At 45.4% G+C, this 17,442-nt stretch overlaps 1 protein-coding gene across 4 annotated transcripts in view; it reads right to left on the bottom strand.

Moving 5' to 3' along the window:
• Positions 1 to 4,756: 4,756 nt before the first annotated feature.
• LOC144943092 (regulator of G-protein signaling 7-like) overlaps positions 4,757 to 17,442 on the bottom strand; it is an 87,302-nt gene continuing 74,616 nt past the window's right edge. For 2 of the 4 annotated variants that reach the window (XM_078870253.1, XM_078870254.1), the window contains exons 16-17: positions 14,772 to 14,861; positions 4,757 to 9,918 (exon numbers count right to left, since the gene is read on the bottom strand). In XM_078870253.1, the coding sequence (XP_078726379.1) occupies positions 9,868 to 9,918; positions 14,772 to 14,861 (141 nt within the window). In that variant the 3' untranslated portion in view covers positions 4,757 to 9,867. Of the gene's footprint in view, positions 9,919 to 12,554; positions 12,558 to 13,457; positions 13,509 to 14,771; positions 14,862 to 17,442 lie in introns of all 4 variants that reach the window. The other 2 variants (XM_078870256.1, XM_078870255.1) reach the window with 2 other exon arrangements.

Raw genomic sequence — 17,442 nt, 5'->3', positions numbered from 1 at the left:
TTGGCTGCTGTCGGTGGTCGACGCGGCGACCAATCAGCGCCCGCCTTGCTACAGCGCCCTCTAGTGGACGCTGGAATGTTCAATGTGGATTTGTGATGTCACAAATAGATGTGAACATCTTCTTGGTTCTTTCGGTAAAGTCACGTAGAATGGAAATAATAAAATAATAAAAATTAAACATAATAAAATAATTCTCACGACGTTTCGGCCACAACGCAAACAGCCGTCCTCAGGTGGAGAGCAGGTCTGTCGAGGAGACAGAGTCTGAATGGCAAGCCCCAGGCTTGGAGCGACTATTTAAGCTGGGATGGAGGGGAGAAGAGCGCCTTGACAACATAATTTGCATATCAAGAGGAATTTAGCATATTTATGGGAAATCGCATATCTGCATTTCATGATTATGTTTTTTGTGGGGGGGGGGGGGGGGATTGGAATTAGGCCACGCAATGATCTGGTCACGTTTGTGTTACAAGTCCCCTCCACCACCCGACATAACCAAACAGACCACCGCGTAAAAGTGCGTCCAGCGTCTTGAAATTAAGAAAAATTAGCAAAGTCGAAGGTCTCGCTTGATAACGACGTTGGGTGCTGCCACGGTGGCTACGAGCTTGTTAACTCCCTCGCCTGGCCTGCAGGAGGTCTTGGGTTGATCCCGACCCTGTGACGCCTGCTGTTGCTGCTGCTGCTGTATATTTGGAGTGGTCGCGTGGATTTGTCTCCGGGTCCTCCGGGTTTTATTTAGAAAGCACGCGTTTAGAGTATTTTTCGGTAAAGTCACGTAGGTAAAAAAAATAGAAATAATAATAGAAATAAAAGTCACGTAGGTAAAAAATAAATAATAAATAATCGAAATAATAATAGAAATTAAAGTCACGTAGGTAAAACATTAAAATAAAATAAAAAATGTATATAAATAATAATACAAATTAAATAATAGTAATATTCCTATTATTATTTATATTATTTTAGAAATAAAATAATATTTCTATTATTTCTATTATTTTTATATATTTTTTGCCTACGTGACTTTACCGAAAAAACCTAAGAGTATGAATCTTTGCAGTCACGAAAGCTTCAAATCTAGAATTTAGAGTATTTGGCTGCGATACATTTCCACATGATAAGCCACTTCGTTGAGCTATCATTTGTGGCCAGGTCGCTTCTGAAAAAGAGCTACATAGCTCAGTGGGCCTCGCCTGGTAAAATAAAATCAAACATTGTGTGCCTTGCACGTTTGCCACGCGGTGGTGACGAAGTAATTCATTTGGCTCTGTCGGCTTGTCGTGGAGCGTCCTGCCACTGACATTTGGCCAGATAATTACTGTCCATGGCCTAATACGTAAATCAATCACGAATTGCAATTATCGGCTGCGGAAAACGCCCGCATGTGGCCACGCAGCAGCACAGGGAGGCTGAGGCGCACTGCTGCCCCCCCCCAACCTCGCTGCGAGAGTTGGGGGGGGGGGCAGCAGTGCGCATCAGCCTCGTTGCGGGGCAGAGGAGGAGGAGGAGGCGTTCGTCAATCAGTTGCAGCTGACACCTCCCCACCAACACACATCCCTCATTTGTGCTGCTGTGGGTGCATTTGGACACCATCAATGCCTTTGGGAGCATCAATATTCCAACCATCACACAAACACGGCGCCCTTGTATAATGTAGAATACTCATTCCCCCGTTGTCCTTGTTTCCCTCTGCGCTTGTGAATATGGAAAAGCCCCATGCATTCTTTTGCGTGTGGAAAAATGTGTCGGTGTTTGTCAAGGCCACGTTTTATATTTGCCTCCACAATGATGCAAACGTTTGCTTAATCCGATAATAATACTGGAATGTAAACAAGCCGTGATTCAACCTCTGGCTTTTGTAAATTGTTCAAACACATCGCATACATAACCATGGTACCATGCTTTTAATAGTACGATGAATAAACTGGCTACTTTTATGTTGTATGCCAAATATAATTGCATACATAAATCACTGTCCTCACATTAAAAAAAAACCTGGTTAAGAGTCCGAGTACATTATCTCTCTTACAAAGGGAAGCTGGGTAACCATGTTTACATAGAGACGTAGATTTGCAGTTCGATTATATGTACAGGATTGGAAAACTGTTTATTTTCAGGTTAATATTTTTTGAATTCTTGCATTCACTAGACAGTATAATGTAGATGTTTTACATATAAAGTCTAATCATCGGAATGAACAACCACGGATAACAGTTGTGCTACTGTGCACACACTCTTTAGCATGTGTGAATCGGGTTCATTTGTGAATCGGGACCATTTGAACGAGACTTGCAATGGAAACATTCAAAATATGCTGGATACTTCTGCTGTATATGTTTGGGGTGGGTAATGTAGAAATGGTATCAGGTTCGCTGGATAAATACGATGGATAAGGAATTGTGCTTGGGATATCAACGCAAACACAACATCCATGGGGAGCGGTAGTGTAGTGGTTAGCGCACTGCCATACGAACCCGGCGACCTGAGTTCGATTCCCGCTCACGGTCAGCACCAGTGACGATTATCTGAACCGGTCCTGGGCCTACCCTAGGTCGACTCGGCCTCAAATGAATACTTGGTGCGGTGTGTAAAACATCAACAATCTGGGGAGATAAAGGCGGTCGGGGGTGGTGCAGATCCCCCACCCCCTCGTGTACCGTGCCAGCCTCCATGCTCGTTTACAGAACTGGGCCGAATAGTCTGTTGAGGCTCTGAGGGAAACCTTTGTCTATTTACACAAACTATATATTGGGCATGTGATTGAATTTATGTTTATTTTCAAAACTGAATATACAATGGTAATTGAAATAACCCGAGCGAATCATTCTGATTAAGCGCACCTTGAATCCTTACTCAAAGCCATAACCAAAAGGGAACGAGAAGACACAGGCAAAGGTTTGTCTTCGGTTGACCAATAACGCATGGATGATTCTGGTGATATCACCACAGTGTGCAAATGGTTTTCTTATACCACAAGTACAAAAGCATTTTGCTTTAGTCATTAGGTCCAATGTGATTTTGCACCAGTGCATTGTCAGCAGAGGGTAGTGCACCAATATTCACTGATGATCTTTACAATGGTCCAACTTCGATGCTCCTCACCTTTACCAAACTGTAATGACGAGCATGGTGAGAGTGTCCATATAACGCCCACAACCTGCACGGTATGAAGAGGCCCTGAGGCCTTATCCAGTAATAGATTGGCAAATATTGCATTGACCATTAAGACTACCGATCCCCATAATATCACACTATCACACAATTTTGCTAAATATCACGATGGTGGATTCACAAATGGTTGTTGCTTGATTGTGATTGCCTATAAGCCACCTCCACAGACCTCAAATAAGTATCATTATTATTATTCTGCGTGTTTACCCAAGAAAGCCTGAGTCTCAAGAATATGTTGAGGGTCCTGTCAAGTATTCACAGAAGGGGAAGATGTTATGTATCAACTCAATTGAGTAATTTTCAGGTCTTTTCCAGTTGGCCAACACCAGTTATATTGTATGTTGGTCTTTTTCGGTATGGGAGGAAACCGGAGAACCCGGAGGAGACCTTTTCAGAACAGGGGGAGAAGATACAAACTCCACGCAGAAAGGTGCCCGAGTCGGGACTCTAACCCAGGGGCTTCTAGCAGTGAGGGACACGGGTTACCACTACGTCACTCTGCCACCCTTACAACGGTTAAATCAACTGCAGTACATGTCTCGTGAAATTGTATCATATAAACCATGTGTGTGTTTTCACCCACATAAATCATAACACAATAGAAAACTCGGCAATGTGGGGGACGAACATTGCAGATCCATCTTTGGGAATTATATCTACAAAGACACTTAACCTAACCATGAAACATTTGTGGATGATGGGATAAATTTGCTTTCAAACTCCACTTTTTTGCAAAAAAATCACGGATAATAGGAAGTAGATTTTCAATGGTTTGGACAATACTTTCAGATAATTGCAGATACTGTTATTTGAGTTTTTACAGATCCTAAAGCTCCTACGGATAATGGGTAATAAGGTCACAGTTGAGATTAGTTTGAATGTACAATACAAATCCTGAATTGAAAACTAAATATAGTTTTGGAAAAAATGTGTTTTAAAAAGATCTGTCCTCTAAAATCTAAAAGTGCACCGTGGTGTATGCGAAAGGTGAATGTCCAGGTGACACGAGGTGATACTTAAGAACGAATGGGGTACTGAGTGTAGCTGCCAGAACTGCATGCCCAGAGGAGATACATAGCCTCTAAAGCACGAGGGCACATCACCTAAATATGATGCGCTTTCTTAATCTGTCATCTGCCTAATGTTCACACACAGCAGGATACGGTATTTGCATGCAGTGTGTGGTATTAGCAAACAATTTTATAATGCGTGATATTATGGGGAGCGGTAGCGTAAGGTTAGCGCAATGCACGACGAACCGGGCCGCCCCAGGTCGATTCCTGCTCACGGCCATCATCGGTGACAAACATATCGGAACTGGTCCCGGGCCTCATCTAGGTCAACTCAGCCTTAAATGAGCACCTGGTGTGGTGTGTAAAAACATCATCACTGGGGTGCTGGCCACCAACCCCCTCGTGTGCCATGACAACCTTAATAACGTGCTCGCTAACAGCACTCACCCAAACAGCCGATTGAAGGCCATATGGGGGCCTTTGTCTTCAATTAGCAAAAGAGACGGTAGCGACACTTTGGCTGAGTGACTTCAGCTTTATTCACTGAAGTGTTGCCTTTTATTGCCCCATCAAACTATACATTGTGTTTACACATACAGATATACAGTTACACGTGTGCTTCTGTGCCAATGACCCTTTGGAGTCAAACTCACAAGGTAGTATTGCATTTGCCAGGTGTATGATAACATACCACATCATATAGGCTGAATACATTTATCCTCTGCACATACATAACACTACAGTACTGTGGTTCTCATATACGAGTGTGGGCATATAGATGTACATATGATCACATTGAGCATGGTATATTCGGTACTTTTACGCAGGGTATTTAAATAATAAGTGTGAGGAATTGATACCATAGCTTGGGGGAAACCCACGTAAAAAGGCATCTATTGATTGAATATAGTGCCGCTCAATAATTGGGAGTAGTTTCCACGTTGTCACATGATAGAAGGTCTCAACCTTGTGTCTGCTATCAAGTGCTTTGTTACGCACTCTTTTGCGTTCTCATCCATGGGTCAAAGTACTCTGCAAAAACAAGCCGAAGACAAAGCATCATGTGAGACCGCCCTTCTAAAACAAGCTTCCTCCCTCACACGAATACAGGTGCTTTAGTTAATTAATGGGAAACAAACAAAATAATATTCACAACGAGAAAGCCAACGAACCCCTTCTTGGGTAAGAGCACAGAGTCAACACTGTCGAGATCATGGGTTCGAATCGAGCAGCCAACGGTGATTAAACCATTTTTTCAAGAGTAGTGCGTTGATGTCTTCAACCTGGTTATAACAGTAGCTGAGCAAACTTCTGATTCGCACATATATCTGACTGAGCTCCTTATATTGAATGAATACTCTTAATTGAAGGGAGTACGAGATGGAGTGCCCTTTGGTATCTTGGTAAGAGAGATAGAGGAGAAATCACCTGGAAGGATGGAATTACGCTTCAATTCCTTGATTAACAGCGTCTCGAGGTGCGTGATACTAAATGTACTAGGATCACGTTATCCCTACGGCCATTAAAGGTGCTTCAATTCACCGTGGAATCCCCGAGTACCTCAGCTCATGATCCCTCCGAAGTAATGTAAATAAGTACCACTTTGTAAGGAAGTCGACAACAGTGGTTGTACTGTGGATAGACTCGCCCCCACCATAGCAATGTTGCATTTCAATCACTGGCTCAGGGTAGTAAACAGTGGACATTCAGGGCAATAAATAACTTTGACTTTGACTTTTAAGCTCTGTTTTTTTGCCTCAGAAGTGGCAGCCCTGATCTGACTGAAGGAGCACAATTGGTATATGCCTGGATCCTGCTTTGGCAATATACAATATCTGACATTGGCTCAAGGCTGCTGAGAGAGATGATGAATGTCCCAAGCTCACTGGAGCGGGGAGAATGTTGACTTGACTATTGACTTTGTCATAAATTACCAAAAAGGGAGTGCAAGAACATATAAATAATTGATTAAGTACATTTTCTACATGATGTCTACGTTGTTTCATAACATTATTTATTTACATAGGATTTGAGACCTAGAAAATTCACCACACATTCAATATAGTACTGTAATATGAATGCAGGAGCAGTGATAGCAATCACGGTGGAACAAGAGGTGGGGGAGAGACTACGTGTGGGTGGTGGTGGCCGTAGCTTTCGACAATGTTCCATCAACTACAGAATGTGGGAATTCGTGTTCTTTATCTACGGTTGCCGATTCAACGCTGTACATTCGCGTGCATCAGTCCACTGATAAATAATTAAAAAGTAAGGCCTCCTGCTTCAAAATTAATTACACTACGAAGAATAACGCATCAGAGGAAGTGTCTCACAGAAAATCAAGTAATAAATAGCATCAAAGGGAGTATTACTTGCACGTAATGTTTTCTTATTTCTAATTATTAGTGTCGGTACAGTACGTTTGAGCATTCACGAGAGACGCCAAATGGCCACGTAAGTGAACCGCGCCTCACTAACCGGGCCCCCTCAACCACATTCGAATCTAGCGGCCGCCCTGGTTATTACTGTGGTTGTAACCATAATCAAAGTGGATGTTAAAGATCCAATTATGGCATTTGCAAGAGTAGGCCATTGCGTGTCGGTATCACGGTCCAAATTTGCCAAATTAAAAAAAATCCCACAAAATGCTCAATTGGGATTATACATACCAATAATCGCCCCCTACTGGTGGACTAATGCCTCAGGTCACTCTTGCAAACGGGACTATCCTGGTATCTGGAGTTCTCAATAAACTTGAAGGCATGGATCCCAGCAGGAGACATGACGCTTCACGAATGTGCACCACAATGACCTGCACACTGCAGTCAATGGGGGCGATCTGGACTGAGGCTCATGGCACGCAGGCAGCACATCAACGTGGCAGCACAACAACGTGGCAGCACAACACCGTGGCAGCTCATGCGAGCGGCTGTTTGGAACAGCAGCCTCCCGTGCGCTCTTTTCACTGCGTGTTTCATTTTAACTTCGGCTTATTACAGCGACGATCCATTTGTTGTATGTGGAGTCAGTGCTGATGCGGATTTCCATTTGCCCTGAGCATGACTTTAAAAAAAAAATTCGTGTCTATTTCCTCTTTCATTTGCATGTAATGTGCCCTCCTCACTTTACACAGGCTCTCAACCCCCTTTGCGCATCACCTCTGCACAGATTGTCATGTCTACCATGGTGCAGGAGTTTGCTAATTGGTGCCCGTTGGTAGATACATCATCTTATATTTTATGACCGACTTTATTCCAATCGGCCCATGGATGTTATGTCATGAGGTGAATAAACCTATTTATGGAATTCTCACAGCCAACAGAGCACCGCATCACATTGGGGAACGGCCCAAGAAGAGAACACTACATAACCACTGCTGAAGTCACTTTAAGTGGGGGTTCTCTCAACTAACAATGGGCAGCAGATCTGGGCTTGCCTGCACGAACAATGGGCAGCAGATCTGGGATAGTCTGCACTAATGGGCAGCCGATCTGGGCTAGCTTGCACTAAGTCAACACCCACAGCTGACATAAAAAGCAGCGACTTTGTAAATCTTTAATGTACAGATGGTGATGAGGGTGAGGTCTGTGTTTACATGGTATTCCTCCTACGTGCCATGTTGTAAGGTTCACTCATTTTAGTGTTAAAACAAGCAGTAGCAACAAAACATGCGCAATTTCTTGTTGCATAGCCTTCGACTACAGAACATTTCCCAAACATTCGCTCATTCATTGTCTCGCCGCTTTAAAAGCTCGTGTAAAAACCTCAACAGCAGAAACATCTCAAATAAATATTTTCACTTTATACACTTTACTAATTTTATCCACCGAATATTAAAAATGTACATTGTACAATTTAACACCTTTTTTTAAACCAGCTCTGTGATATCGTGTTGGCAGATGTTCAGCGACGAGCTGTGTAAGTATAGGTAGGAAGATGATCTTGCTCTGGCTGCTGTGTGAATACAATCAACACAGAGCGTTGACGATTAGCAGGGAATCGGTGCTGAATGACTGAAGAAAATCTAGAATTAAGCCCTGCTCAACAGTCTGTGACCAGGCCAAGGCCCCCTGTGGGTCTGACGTTACGAACCGACCTTGAGCTGCTGTGGTGCAAGACAGACCGCGACACACGTTGTCTGAAGACCACGTCCGCTAACCAAGCCGGGCGGCGGGTCCGAGGACGCTCCTGCTGCTGCTGCTGCCTGGCTCGGCACTAAATGAAGGAACTGCAAAAGCCAGACATGGATTTATAACATTTGGAGCCAACTGTTTGAATTTGCCGCATTGGCATATACACTTCCCATTTCCATTTTGCAATAGTGAGAAGTGTTTACTTGTTTCAATATTGCCACTGAAATACAAATGTGAAAAACACACTGCTGTTGAAGATTTAGATCAAGAGAGCGAGGTGACGTGCTTGTCTCCAGCCCCTGGGGACGGCCAGACCAATCGCTCGGTGGGTGGCCGGTGACATGATGCACAACAGCAGCCTCGTTACAGACACCAAAACCAAGAAGTCGAGGGGGTGCCTTGACCGGGCGTCAGGGCTGCACGCCTCCTCCCAGACGAACGGCGCCGCACGCTGGAACGCTCTCGTTGTGGTTGCATCCACGTGGTTCTGTACTCCCTCTGAGGTGACCTCTCCAGGGAGAGGTCTCGGAATGTTTGGCAAGGGAGGACACGTCTGATGTACTGTAGATGCGTACAGGGGAAGAATGGATGACGTGTGTTGCATCCAAGTCGACCGCTGGAATATAACACAGCCGACTGTTGCCATTCGTCTAAACCGTACGTAGTGGTCGCTTGTATACCTGTTCTGTGTTTCTACCTTTGCTTTGTTGAAAATATAAATAAAATCAAAACCTAATGATCGCAGAGCAGGGTTGTTAATCTAGGTTTTCTCCACTGCCCACTTGTTACACGGGACTATGGCATTAAACCCGACCAATATCGACTGGGAATTCGTCAACATCCGGCAGATACGAAACCCGAACAGCTGAAAACGAGAAAAGGGCTTTCATTTGCAAACTCACGCCACGTTCACCATCACGGCGGGATGTCCCGCAGGAAAACTCCGTTACAACGAAGTCTTCGCATCGTTTGTTCCTGGGGCGTGCATGTGTGCCGACGAACTCAGTCACGGAGGTGAGCAGATCCATTGTAGGGTTTCGTTAAGCTACTGAATCTGACAAACTCCCCGCAATGGTTCTTCCAACACTCGGCGCATTTCGGCGTGCCTGCTAACTGGTACATGCTGCACATCCACTAATTTACCATCAAGTCGAGAGCTTCTGGTAAAGGCTTTAAATAATTGCTTGACATTGACGTATAGACCAGAGTGAGTTTAAGTGGAATGGAATTTGCGTATTAAGAGCCAGTCTCTTCAAGGGCACCACGTGCTCTGTTAACCACCCCCCCCCCCCCCCCGTTAGTGCAGAAAACTTGGTCTTGCAAAACCTGGTCCCAAGAGCTCAACGATGTCCACATTTCATTACCGACCATTCTCACAGAAATCGGACACCGTGATTATTAATTCGTGAAAAGTTTTGTAAAGTCGGTCTTCGACCGCTCCTGTTGAGAGGCTGGTGCTTCTTGAGACGACGGTGTGGGAGGCGTTTGGAGCACGGTGACTCTCCCCGCTTCCGAGGGGGGGGGGGGAGGGGGGTACATTGTTTTAATCAGGACGACTGCACCAGGCTGGTGAGTCTCTTGGAGGTCAAGGATTTCCCCTGCAAAACAAAGATGTTCGAGAATAATTAGCTCTGTGCAATGACGCGGGTTTGACATTTCGATAAAGAGGCACACCTTTACACTCGGACTGCCACTCAAGCTGACCCGAGCGTCCCCTTCACTCTACCCTCATCCACTCCACGAGATGCCCTTTGCGTTGGGTCGTTGAGCTGCGTCCTTAGCACCTGCAACTCGGAGGCGATTTTACGAATCGTGGTAGAAGCAAACCACGTCTATATGCACTCATGTCAGAGTGGATGACCGCTGAGATGAGATCATATTGATTGTGATCAGTGAGGACATGGATAGGCCTTCAATTATCAATGTGTAGAACATGAGTGATGATGAAAATTTACTTTTCAAATGCTGTACATGGTGATAGACCTGGGAAACTCACTGTCCACAGTGATAAGAGGAATGCTTTTTGTAAAGATGTAAGACCAAAAATGCCTTTGCTAAACGTAATTTTGTGTGATTGTGTCCCAAGCTGAAATTTTGTTACCAAGGGACTGACAAATGATACTGAATTTTGTATGCAAATGACAATATTATACAGTTAGACAAATACATTTAAAAACCTGGTGAATAGCATAAATATAATATATGGATAAGGCTGGCCTTTATTTAAATTAGCAATTAAAACATTCTCGAAAAAAACCCATCGCTTGGTGCTAAATATAAATAAATATAATTGCCATCTGGTATCCTTCCCCTTGCACCAGCCTCACCTGGTGACTAATGTGGGCCCCGAGGGGGTGCAGAGCCCTGCGTCTGTTTGACTGTGGGGCTCGAGGAACTGTAGCAAGGTGGAGGTGATGACGTCGCCGTCGTCGTCGCCGCCGTAATAACGCATTTTTAAATGACTCTCGCAAGACCGCAATGAGACCGACGGGACATTGTTGGTACTGACAGGTGAAGGTCGAGAGGTCACCACGGATAACATGGCCATCGCGTATTTAAACGAGACCGTGTTTAAGCGTGATGCTTCGGGTGTAATGGTGAATTATCTTTTTTCAAATGCTAATAATTTTAATCAAGCGAGATGCTATATTGCGAGCCCTTGCACTCTGGTGAATCTTGTAAAAAAGAAGACACGCGTACATTAAATTGAATAAGATGAATAGGTGCATTAGCAAGAGGAATTTCTATTCCATGCTCTGACCTATTTAGCTCTGAACTGATTGAATTTCACATCACTGCTCCAGACTACAAACCCTGCTGGTCTACTTAAAACCTATGTCTCATGTAAATAAATAAATAAATAGGTAGAAAACTTCTAATCCAGAGAAGCTTGTTTGGCTGACATGTCAGTTCTGCCCTTTCCTACTCTTTGCATTAGCTACGCACAGTCACTCAAGCGGCAACATTTTATTTTAAGAGGATGGATACAGTGACGGGAAGACTGATTGAATGGATGTGCAGGCAGACAGATACAGGTAGGAGTCATAATAATAAGTGCAGGTGGTAATCGACCAAGTCAGAGGCGCGTAGTAAGGCAGGCAGCCAAACAGACAGAGAGATGGCAAAGATAGACAGCTAAGGTCGGTACTAGATAGACAGATTAACGTCCATGTATTAGCTCTTTGTTAATCTACTCCTGGATGAGGGCCTCCCCACGCTGTACAGGTGGCAGTGATTATTTGACCACACTTCACCATGCCGGCCAGTGTAGGCTGGTGAAGGTAGGGAGTATAGATTGAGAACAGTGCAGTACAACAATGGATTTTGCTGCATTGCCCTCTGCTCACCACGTGGTCCAGCAGAAGCCCACAGCACCTGTTTCCTCATGCTTAGTTTCCGAATTATGACGAGAATCTGGTGCACTCCAGGTATTTTGATCAAGGACAAGATAAATACATACACACATGCGCACCTACACACGCACGTCAATATATATATATAGGTGAAGTCATAAATAACATCAATTCATTCGTTGGCAAAGAGAATTAGTCAAGAAACACCAGGAATGGGTGAAATTCAGCCTGTCGGGAAATCTGTCACATCCAATCGGCCGTACGCATGACTTAACATCTTTCTCCGGCAACACGCGCCTGCCAGCATGCATTATTGAGGCTCTCAACACATCACGGAACCAAGGGCAAAAACTCGTGAGACCACGAGCGAGGAGCAAGCCAGTCCTAGGACAAAGAGAGGAATCGTGTCGTTGTCTTTAAAAACAAGAGAAGGAGCAGGTTCAATGAACGGGATGCGCACTTGCACTGCGCTTCGTGGCGCTGCATAAACACAGAAAAGCGTTCCCCAAGTCTCAGTCAGTTGTTTGATTGCGGTCTGAATGACGTCGCGAGCTTTCAAATAAAAATGCCAAGTCAGTTCCGGTATCCACATTTTACTCTGTTTCATTTAAAATCTTCACGCCCTTTGCCTTAACGCTGTTTCAGTTACCAACAGGGTTTTTAGCTATTTTTCTTGCTGGAAAGTCGGCCGTGAATGTACGAATGTTTTTGTGTATTTGTTTGGTTGTTGATGTTGTCGAGCGGACTACATGGGAATGAATATGATCGTATTGCTCACGTAACGATTCTGTCGCAAATTAACCCGAAGAAAAATCCACGTGACCACGGGGAGAGAAACATGTAAACTCCAAATATACAGCAGGCGTCACGCTCGAACTCACGACCTCCTGTATACCAGGCGAGGTGGTTAACATCTCGCCACCACGGCGCCCAACTGATATTAGCCGTGGCCAGAATTCGAACTCATCTTACTGAGTTCACAGCGCAATGCGTGAAACCAATGCGCCCACGCTCCATGCTATGTGCATATATTTTGTGTAAATCATAACTAATAAAATCTTACACGCATGATCAGATACATGTGTCGTGAACATAAGATTTGATTTTGATTGGTGAATCAATGCATAATTACTTGCTTACTAAATATACTGAGAAGTGCCATGTGACTTCAGTTCAACTCAGTTGGAAGGATAACAGTGTCAATCATGGCATTGCGAGTGTGAGATTTAACGGTGTGCGAGCGTGCACGTGTGTGACCTTATACTCGGTCTATAGTCTATAAATAAACAATAACCGACGTGATGTCGTCTACCGGTGTCCCCTATCCGATTTCACACGAAACTATTATTTCAGGTGTTTGCAGGGTCAAAGAACAGGTCAAAAGTGTTGCAACATTGATTTTTAGTTTCTAATTAGGCCAGGGACCCTTGAAAATAGTTATTGGGCGTGGAATCTGGCGCGGTGCATTTCTTCAGAAGCCGGGGATTTACAGAAAAGCTTCGAATTTTGTCTCATGCACAAAGTAGACCGCAGCGGAACCCTGAAGTGGAAAAGAACAGAAGTGACATCACTTCCTGTTGGTAAGTGTGAATGTGGCTTACACCTAAGCCTGCTTGCTTGTGAATATAAATGCTAAATATATACTTTTAAAATATATATAATACAGAACGTCCCAAGTGGCACAGCGGCACGCATTGCATGAACGGGTAATTGTATTTGCACGCCTCCCCAGCCCACGTGGGGTGAAGAGTATGAAGCGGACCGAGCCTTGTCCCACTCGTCACCGCTTGGGTGATTTTCTCAAACGAAGTTCGGTGGTCTTGCTCAAAGTCAAACTTAACGTGAAAACAAAGACGAGGAAGCGAGAATGGCAGCAGCAGCAGCAGCGAGGCAAGTGGCACATGTCAAAAATTAGCCGGGCATCGTGCCAACAGGCGAGTTGTTCCCAGCGCGGATTTTCACGCGTCGAATGTGAACAACATTTTCACAGCCTGTGTTGTGTGTGTGGGGAGCGGTAGAGTAGCTGTTAGGATCTGCAATGTGATGGTGCTTGGCTTCAGGGTGCGACGTTGACAAGACGTTAACTACCTCGCCTGGTATACAGGAGGTCGTGGGTTCGATCCCGACCTTGATGCTGGTATATTTGGAGTTTGCATGTTCTCCCCTTGGTCGTATTCATTTGTCTCCGGGTCCTCGAGTTTTTCCCCCCACATTTGGAAACATGCGTATTTATAGCAGTATTTGCCTGATATAAATGTACACATAATCCACTTTGTTGAGCTATGCTTTGTGGCCAGGTTGCTTCTGAAAAGGAGCTACATAACTCAATGGGCCTTACCTGGTAAAATAAAAATCAAGGTAAAAAATATATTTCAGTGGTGATTGAGCTGCGTCCATAACTGCCCATCCCTTCCTCCACAATCCCAAGCCCAGTGTGCTGTGCTTCTTCTAATCGCCTGCTACATCTTGGTGGCAGCGCGGTGGTGGTCATCACGCTTGTGTATTCTCATAGCTAGAAGCCCCTGGGCTCGATTCCTCAAGCGGGAGCCTCTCTGTGTGGAGTCAGCCAGTGGTACCCCCTGTTCTGCGCCGGTTTCCTCCGGGTTCTCCCAGCTTTGGGATTGGCTCCCCCAGCCCACGCCCCGCCCCCATACTCACCCTGCCCTCGTTCCCCCCCACCCTCCTCAGCTATATAAACCCGTGTTAGAGCCATCTATCTCTTTGACATATTTCAGCAACTGTCTTCGCTGTGTTTGTCCCCACCTGATGACGGACGCTTGTGTTGCGCCCGAAACGTCGTAATTTAATTTAGTTGTTTTCATTTTAATAGAATATTTTACCTACGTGACTTTACCGAATAAAACCAAAGAGTACAGTTGTCCACTCTCAATCGCATTCGGGCCCATTCCCATGCCATCTTGGTGGACTAAGATATCACAGTTTCTGGAGGTGCACTGCTCTGTATAAACAATTTGCAAGTATCAATTAATAATGTTTCCGCATGGTGTCCATTTTTATGTTTTAATTGACAACCAATCCCCCGCCGTGATAGTAAAATGTTCTACAGCTGCGAGAGCAACGGCAGTGGTGGTGTTTACCTTCTTCTTGGCTTGCAGAAGCTCCTGGTAAACGCTGGAGCGAAGGAACCGCGCGTAGCTGTCACTCTTCATCAGCTTGTATATGTGCTCCTGCCACGGGAGAATGAGGAGCGTGTCGTTATGCTCGAGAATTAAGATGCCCGTCTCGTGGTTGAATACACGAGGTGGGAATTCACTTGACGCGATGACAGCGCACGACCGATGTGCGTGTCACTCCTTTCATTTCTTTAACTTGCTATAAAAGTGTTTTATTTTTAAGATGCAAGTTTTTGTTTTTTAAACGGGGGTTTAAAACAACATTGCAGGTTTTTGTTAAATCCACACCGCCCACACCCCCACCGCTGCTGCGCCTTTGTCGACCCAGCAGCATTCATTGGCACACGACAATTAGTCACATGGGGCAAATGTGGGTATTCCCACCTGTTGCAGTACAACTGGTATTCCCACCTGTTGCAGTACAACTGGTATTCCCACCTGTTGCAGTACAACTGGTATTCCCACCTGTTGCAGTACAACTGGTATTCCCACCTGTTGCAGGACAACTGGTATTCCCACCTGTTGCAGGACAACTGGTATTCCCACCTGTTGCAGAACAACTGGTATTCCCACCTGTTGCAGTACAACTGGTATTCCCACCTGTTGCAGGACAACTGGTATTCCCACCTGTTGCAGGACAACTGGTATTCCCACCTGTTGCAGGACAACTGGTATTCCCACCTGTTGCAGGACAACTGGTATTCCCACCTGTTGCAGGACAACTGGTATTCCCACCTGTTGCAGGACAACTGGTATTCCCACCTGTTGCAGGACAACTGGTATTCCCACCTGTTGCAGGACAACTGGTATTCCCACCTGTTGCAGGACAACTGGTATTCCCACCTGTTGCAGGACAACTGGTATTCCCACCTGTTGCAGGACAACTGGTATTCCCACCTGTTGCAGGACAACTGGTATTCCCACCTGTTGCAGGACAACTGGTATTCCCACCTGTTGCAGGACAACTGGTATTCCCACCTGTTGCAGGACAAATGGTATTCCCACCTGTTGCAGGACAACTGGTATTCCCACCTGTTGCAGGACAACTGGTATTCCCACCTGTTGCAGGACAACTGGTATTCCCACCTGTTGCAGGACAACTGGTCAGCGTGGAAGAGTATGCCACATATCCTCTCAGTGGCTTCATCGATGACTTGCAGGGCAAGCTATGAAGCGATGTGTGCGTATGTTTGCTTGGGGTTTCAGGCGCTTTATTAACAGTAAGAGGGCATTATTAGGCAGGTTATAACCCCCTCGCAATTTTAAGATTTGTCATGATTGGAGGTCATGGCTCAGTTAGAGAATCGATTATGTTTTAATTTGTCTCGCTTTTTCTGCGAAGCTCGTTTGGTCCGTCATATGTTCACTTTCATCCTTTCTGTTAACCTCATTGTAGCAATAGCATGTAATGTATATACAGCTTAAATAAATCGTAAGTAATAAAATATTAAACGGATGAAGTGATGCATGCAAGGTTAATCAGTACAGGGCTAGACATTATAGTCGGCGCTTTTTTGTCTGTTTTTATAAGCACGGTTAGCACGGTTAGTTCGGTTAGCATGGTTAGTACGGTTAGTACGGTTAGCATGGTTAGCACGGTTAGTACGGTTAGCACGGTTAGCACGGTTAGTACGGTTAGCACGGTTAGCACGGTTAGTACGGTTAGCACGGTTAGTACGGTTAGTACGGTTAGTACAATTAGCACGGTTAGCACGGTTAGTACGGTTAGTACGGTTAGTACGGTTAGCACAATTAGCACGGTTAGCACGGTTAGTACGGTTAGCACGGTTAGTACGGTTAGTACGGTTAGCACGGTTAGTACGGTTAGCACGGTTAGTACGGTTAGCACGGTTAGCACGGTTAGCACGGTTAGTACGGTTAGCACGGTTAGCACGGTTAGCACGGTTAGTACGGTTAGCACGGTTAGCACGGTTAGCACAATTAGCACGGTTAGCACGGTTAGCACGGTTAGCACGGTTAGCACGGTTAACACGGTTAGCGCGGTTAGCGCGGTTAGCGCGGTTAGCGCGGTTAGCGCGGTTAGCACGGTTAGCACGGTTAGCACGGTTAGCACGGTCTGAACAAAGATGTCATCGAGCTGTCATGGGAATATGTCAGTGACACCAGAGTCACCACCCATCAGGGTCAACACCCACCGATCCACACCCACCAGAGTCAACACCCACCAGTCAACACCCACCAGTCAACACCCACCAGTCACCACCCATCAGTCACCACCCATCAGTCAACACCCACCAGTCAACACCCATCAGTCAACACCCACCAGTCAACACCTACCAGTCAACACCCACCAGTCACCACCATCAGTCAACACCCACCAGTCAACACCCACCAGAGTCAACACCCACCAGTCAACACCCATCAGTCAACACCCATCAGTCAACACCCATCAGTCAACACCCATCAGTCAACACCCACCAGTCAACACCCACCAGAGTCACCACCCATCAGTCAACACCCACCAGTCAACACCCACCAGAGTCACCACCCATCAGTCAACACCCACCAGAGTCTACACCCATCAGTCACCACCCATCAGTCAACACCCACCAGAGTCAACACCCACTGGTCTTTATTAGTGATGGCCACGGGGTCTTAAATTTCAACAGAGCTG

This window comes from Lampetra fluviatilis, chromosome 30 (assembly GCF_964198595.1).
Source record: "Lampetra fluviatilis chromosome 30, kcLamFluv1.1, whole genome shotgun sequence".
NCBI lineage: Eukaryota > Metazoa > Chordata > Hyperoartia > Petromyzontiformes > Petromyzontidae > Lampetra > Lampetra fluviatilis.
The sequence above is the reverse complement of the archived record's forward strand: the minus strand, read 5'-3'. Positions and strand labels throughout refer to the sequence as shown.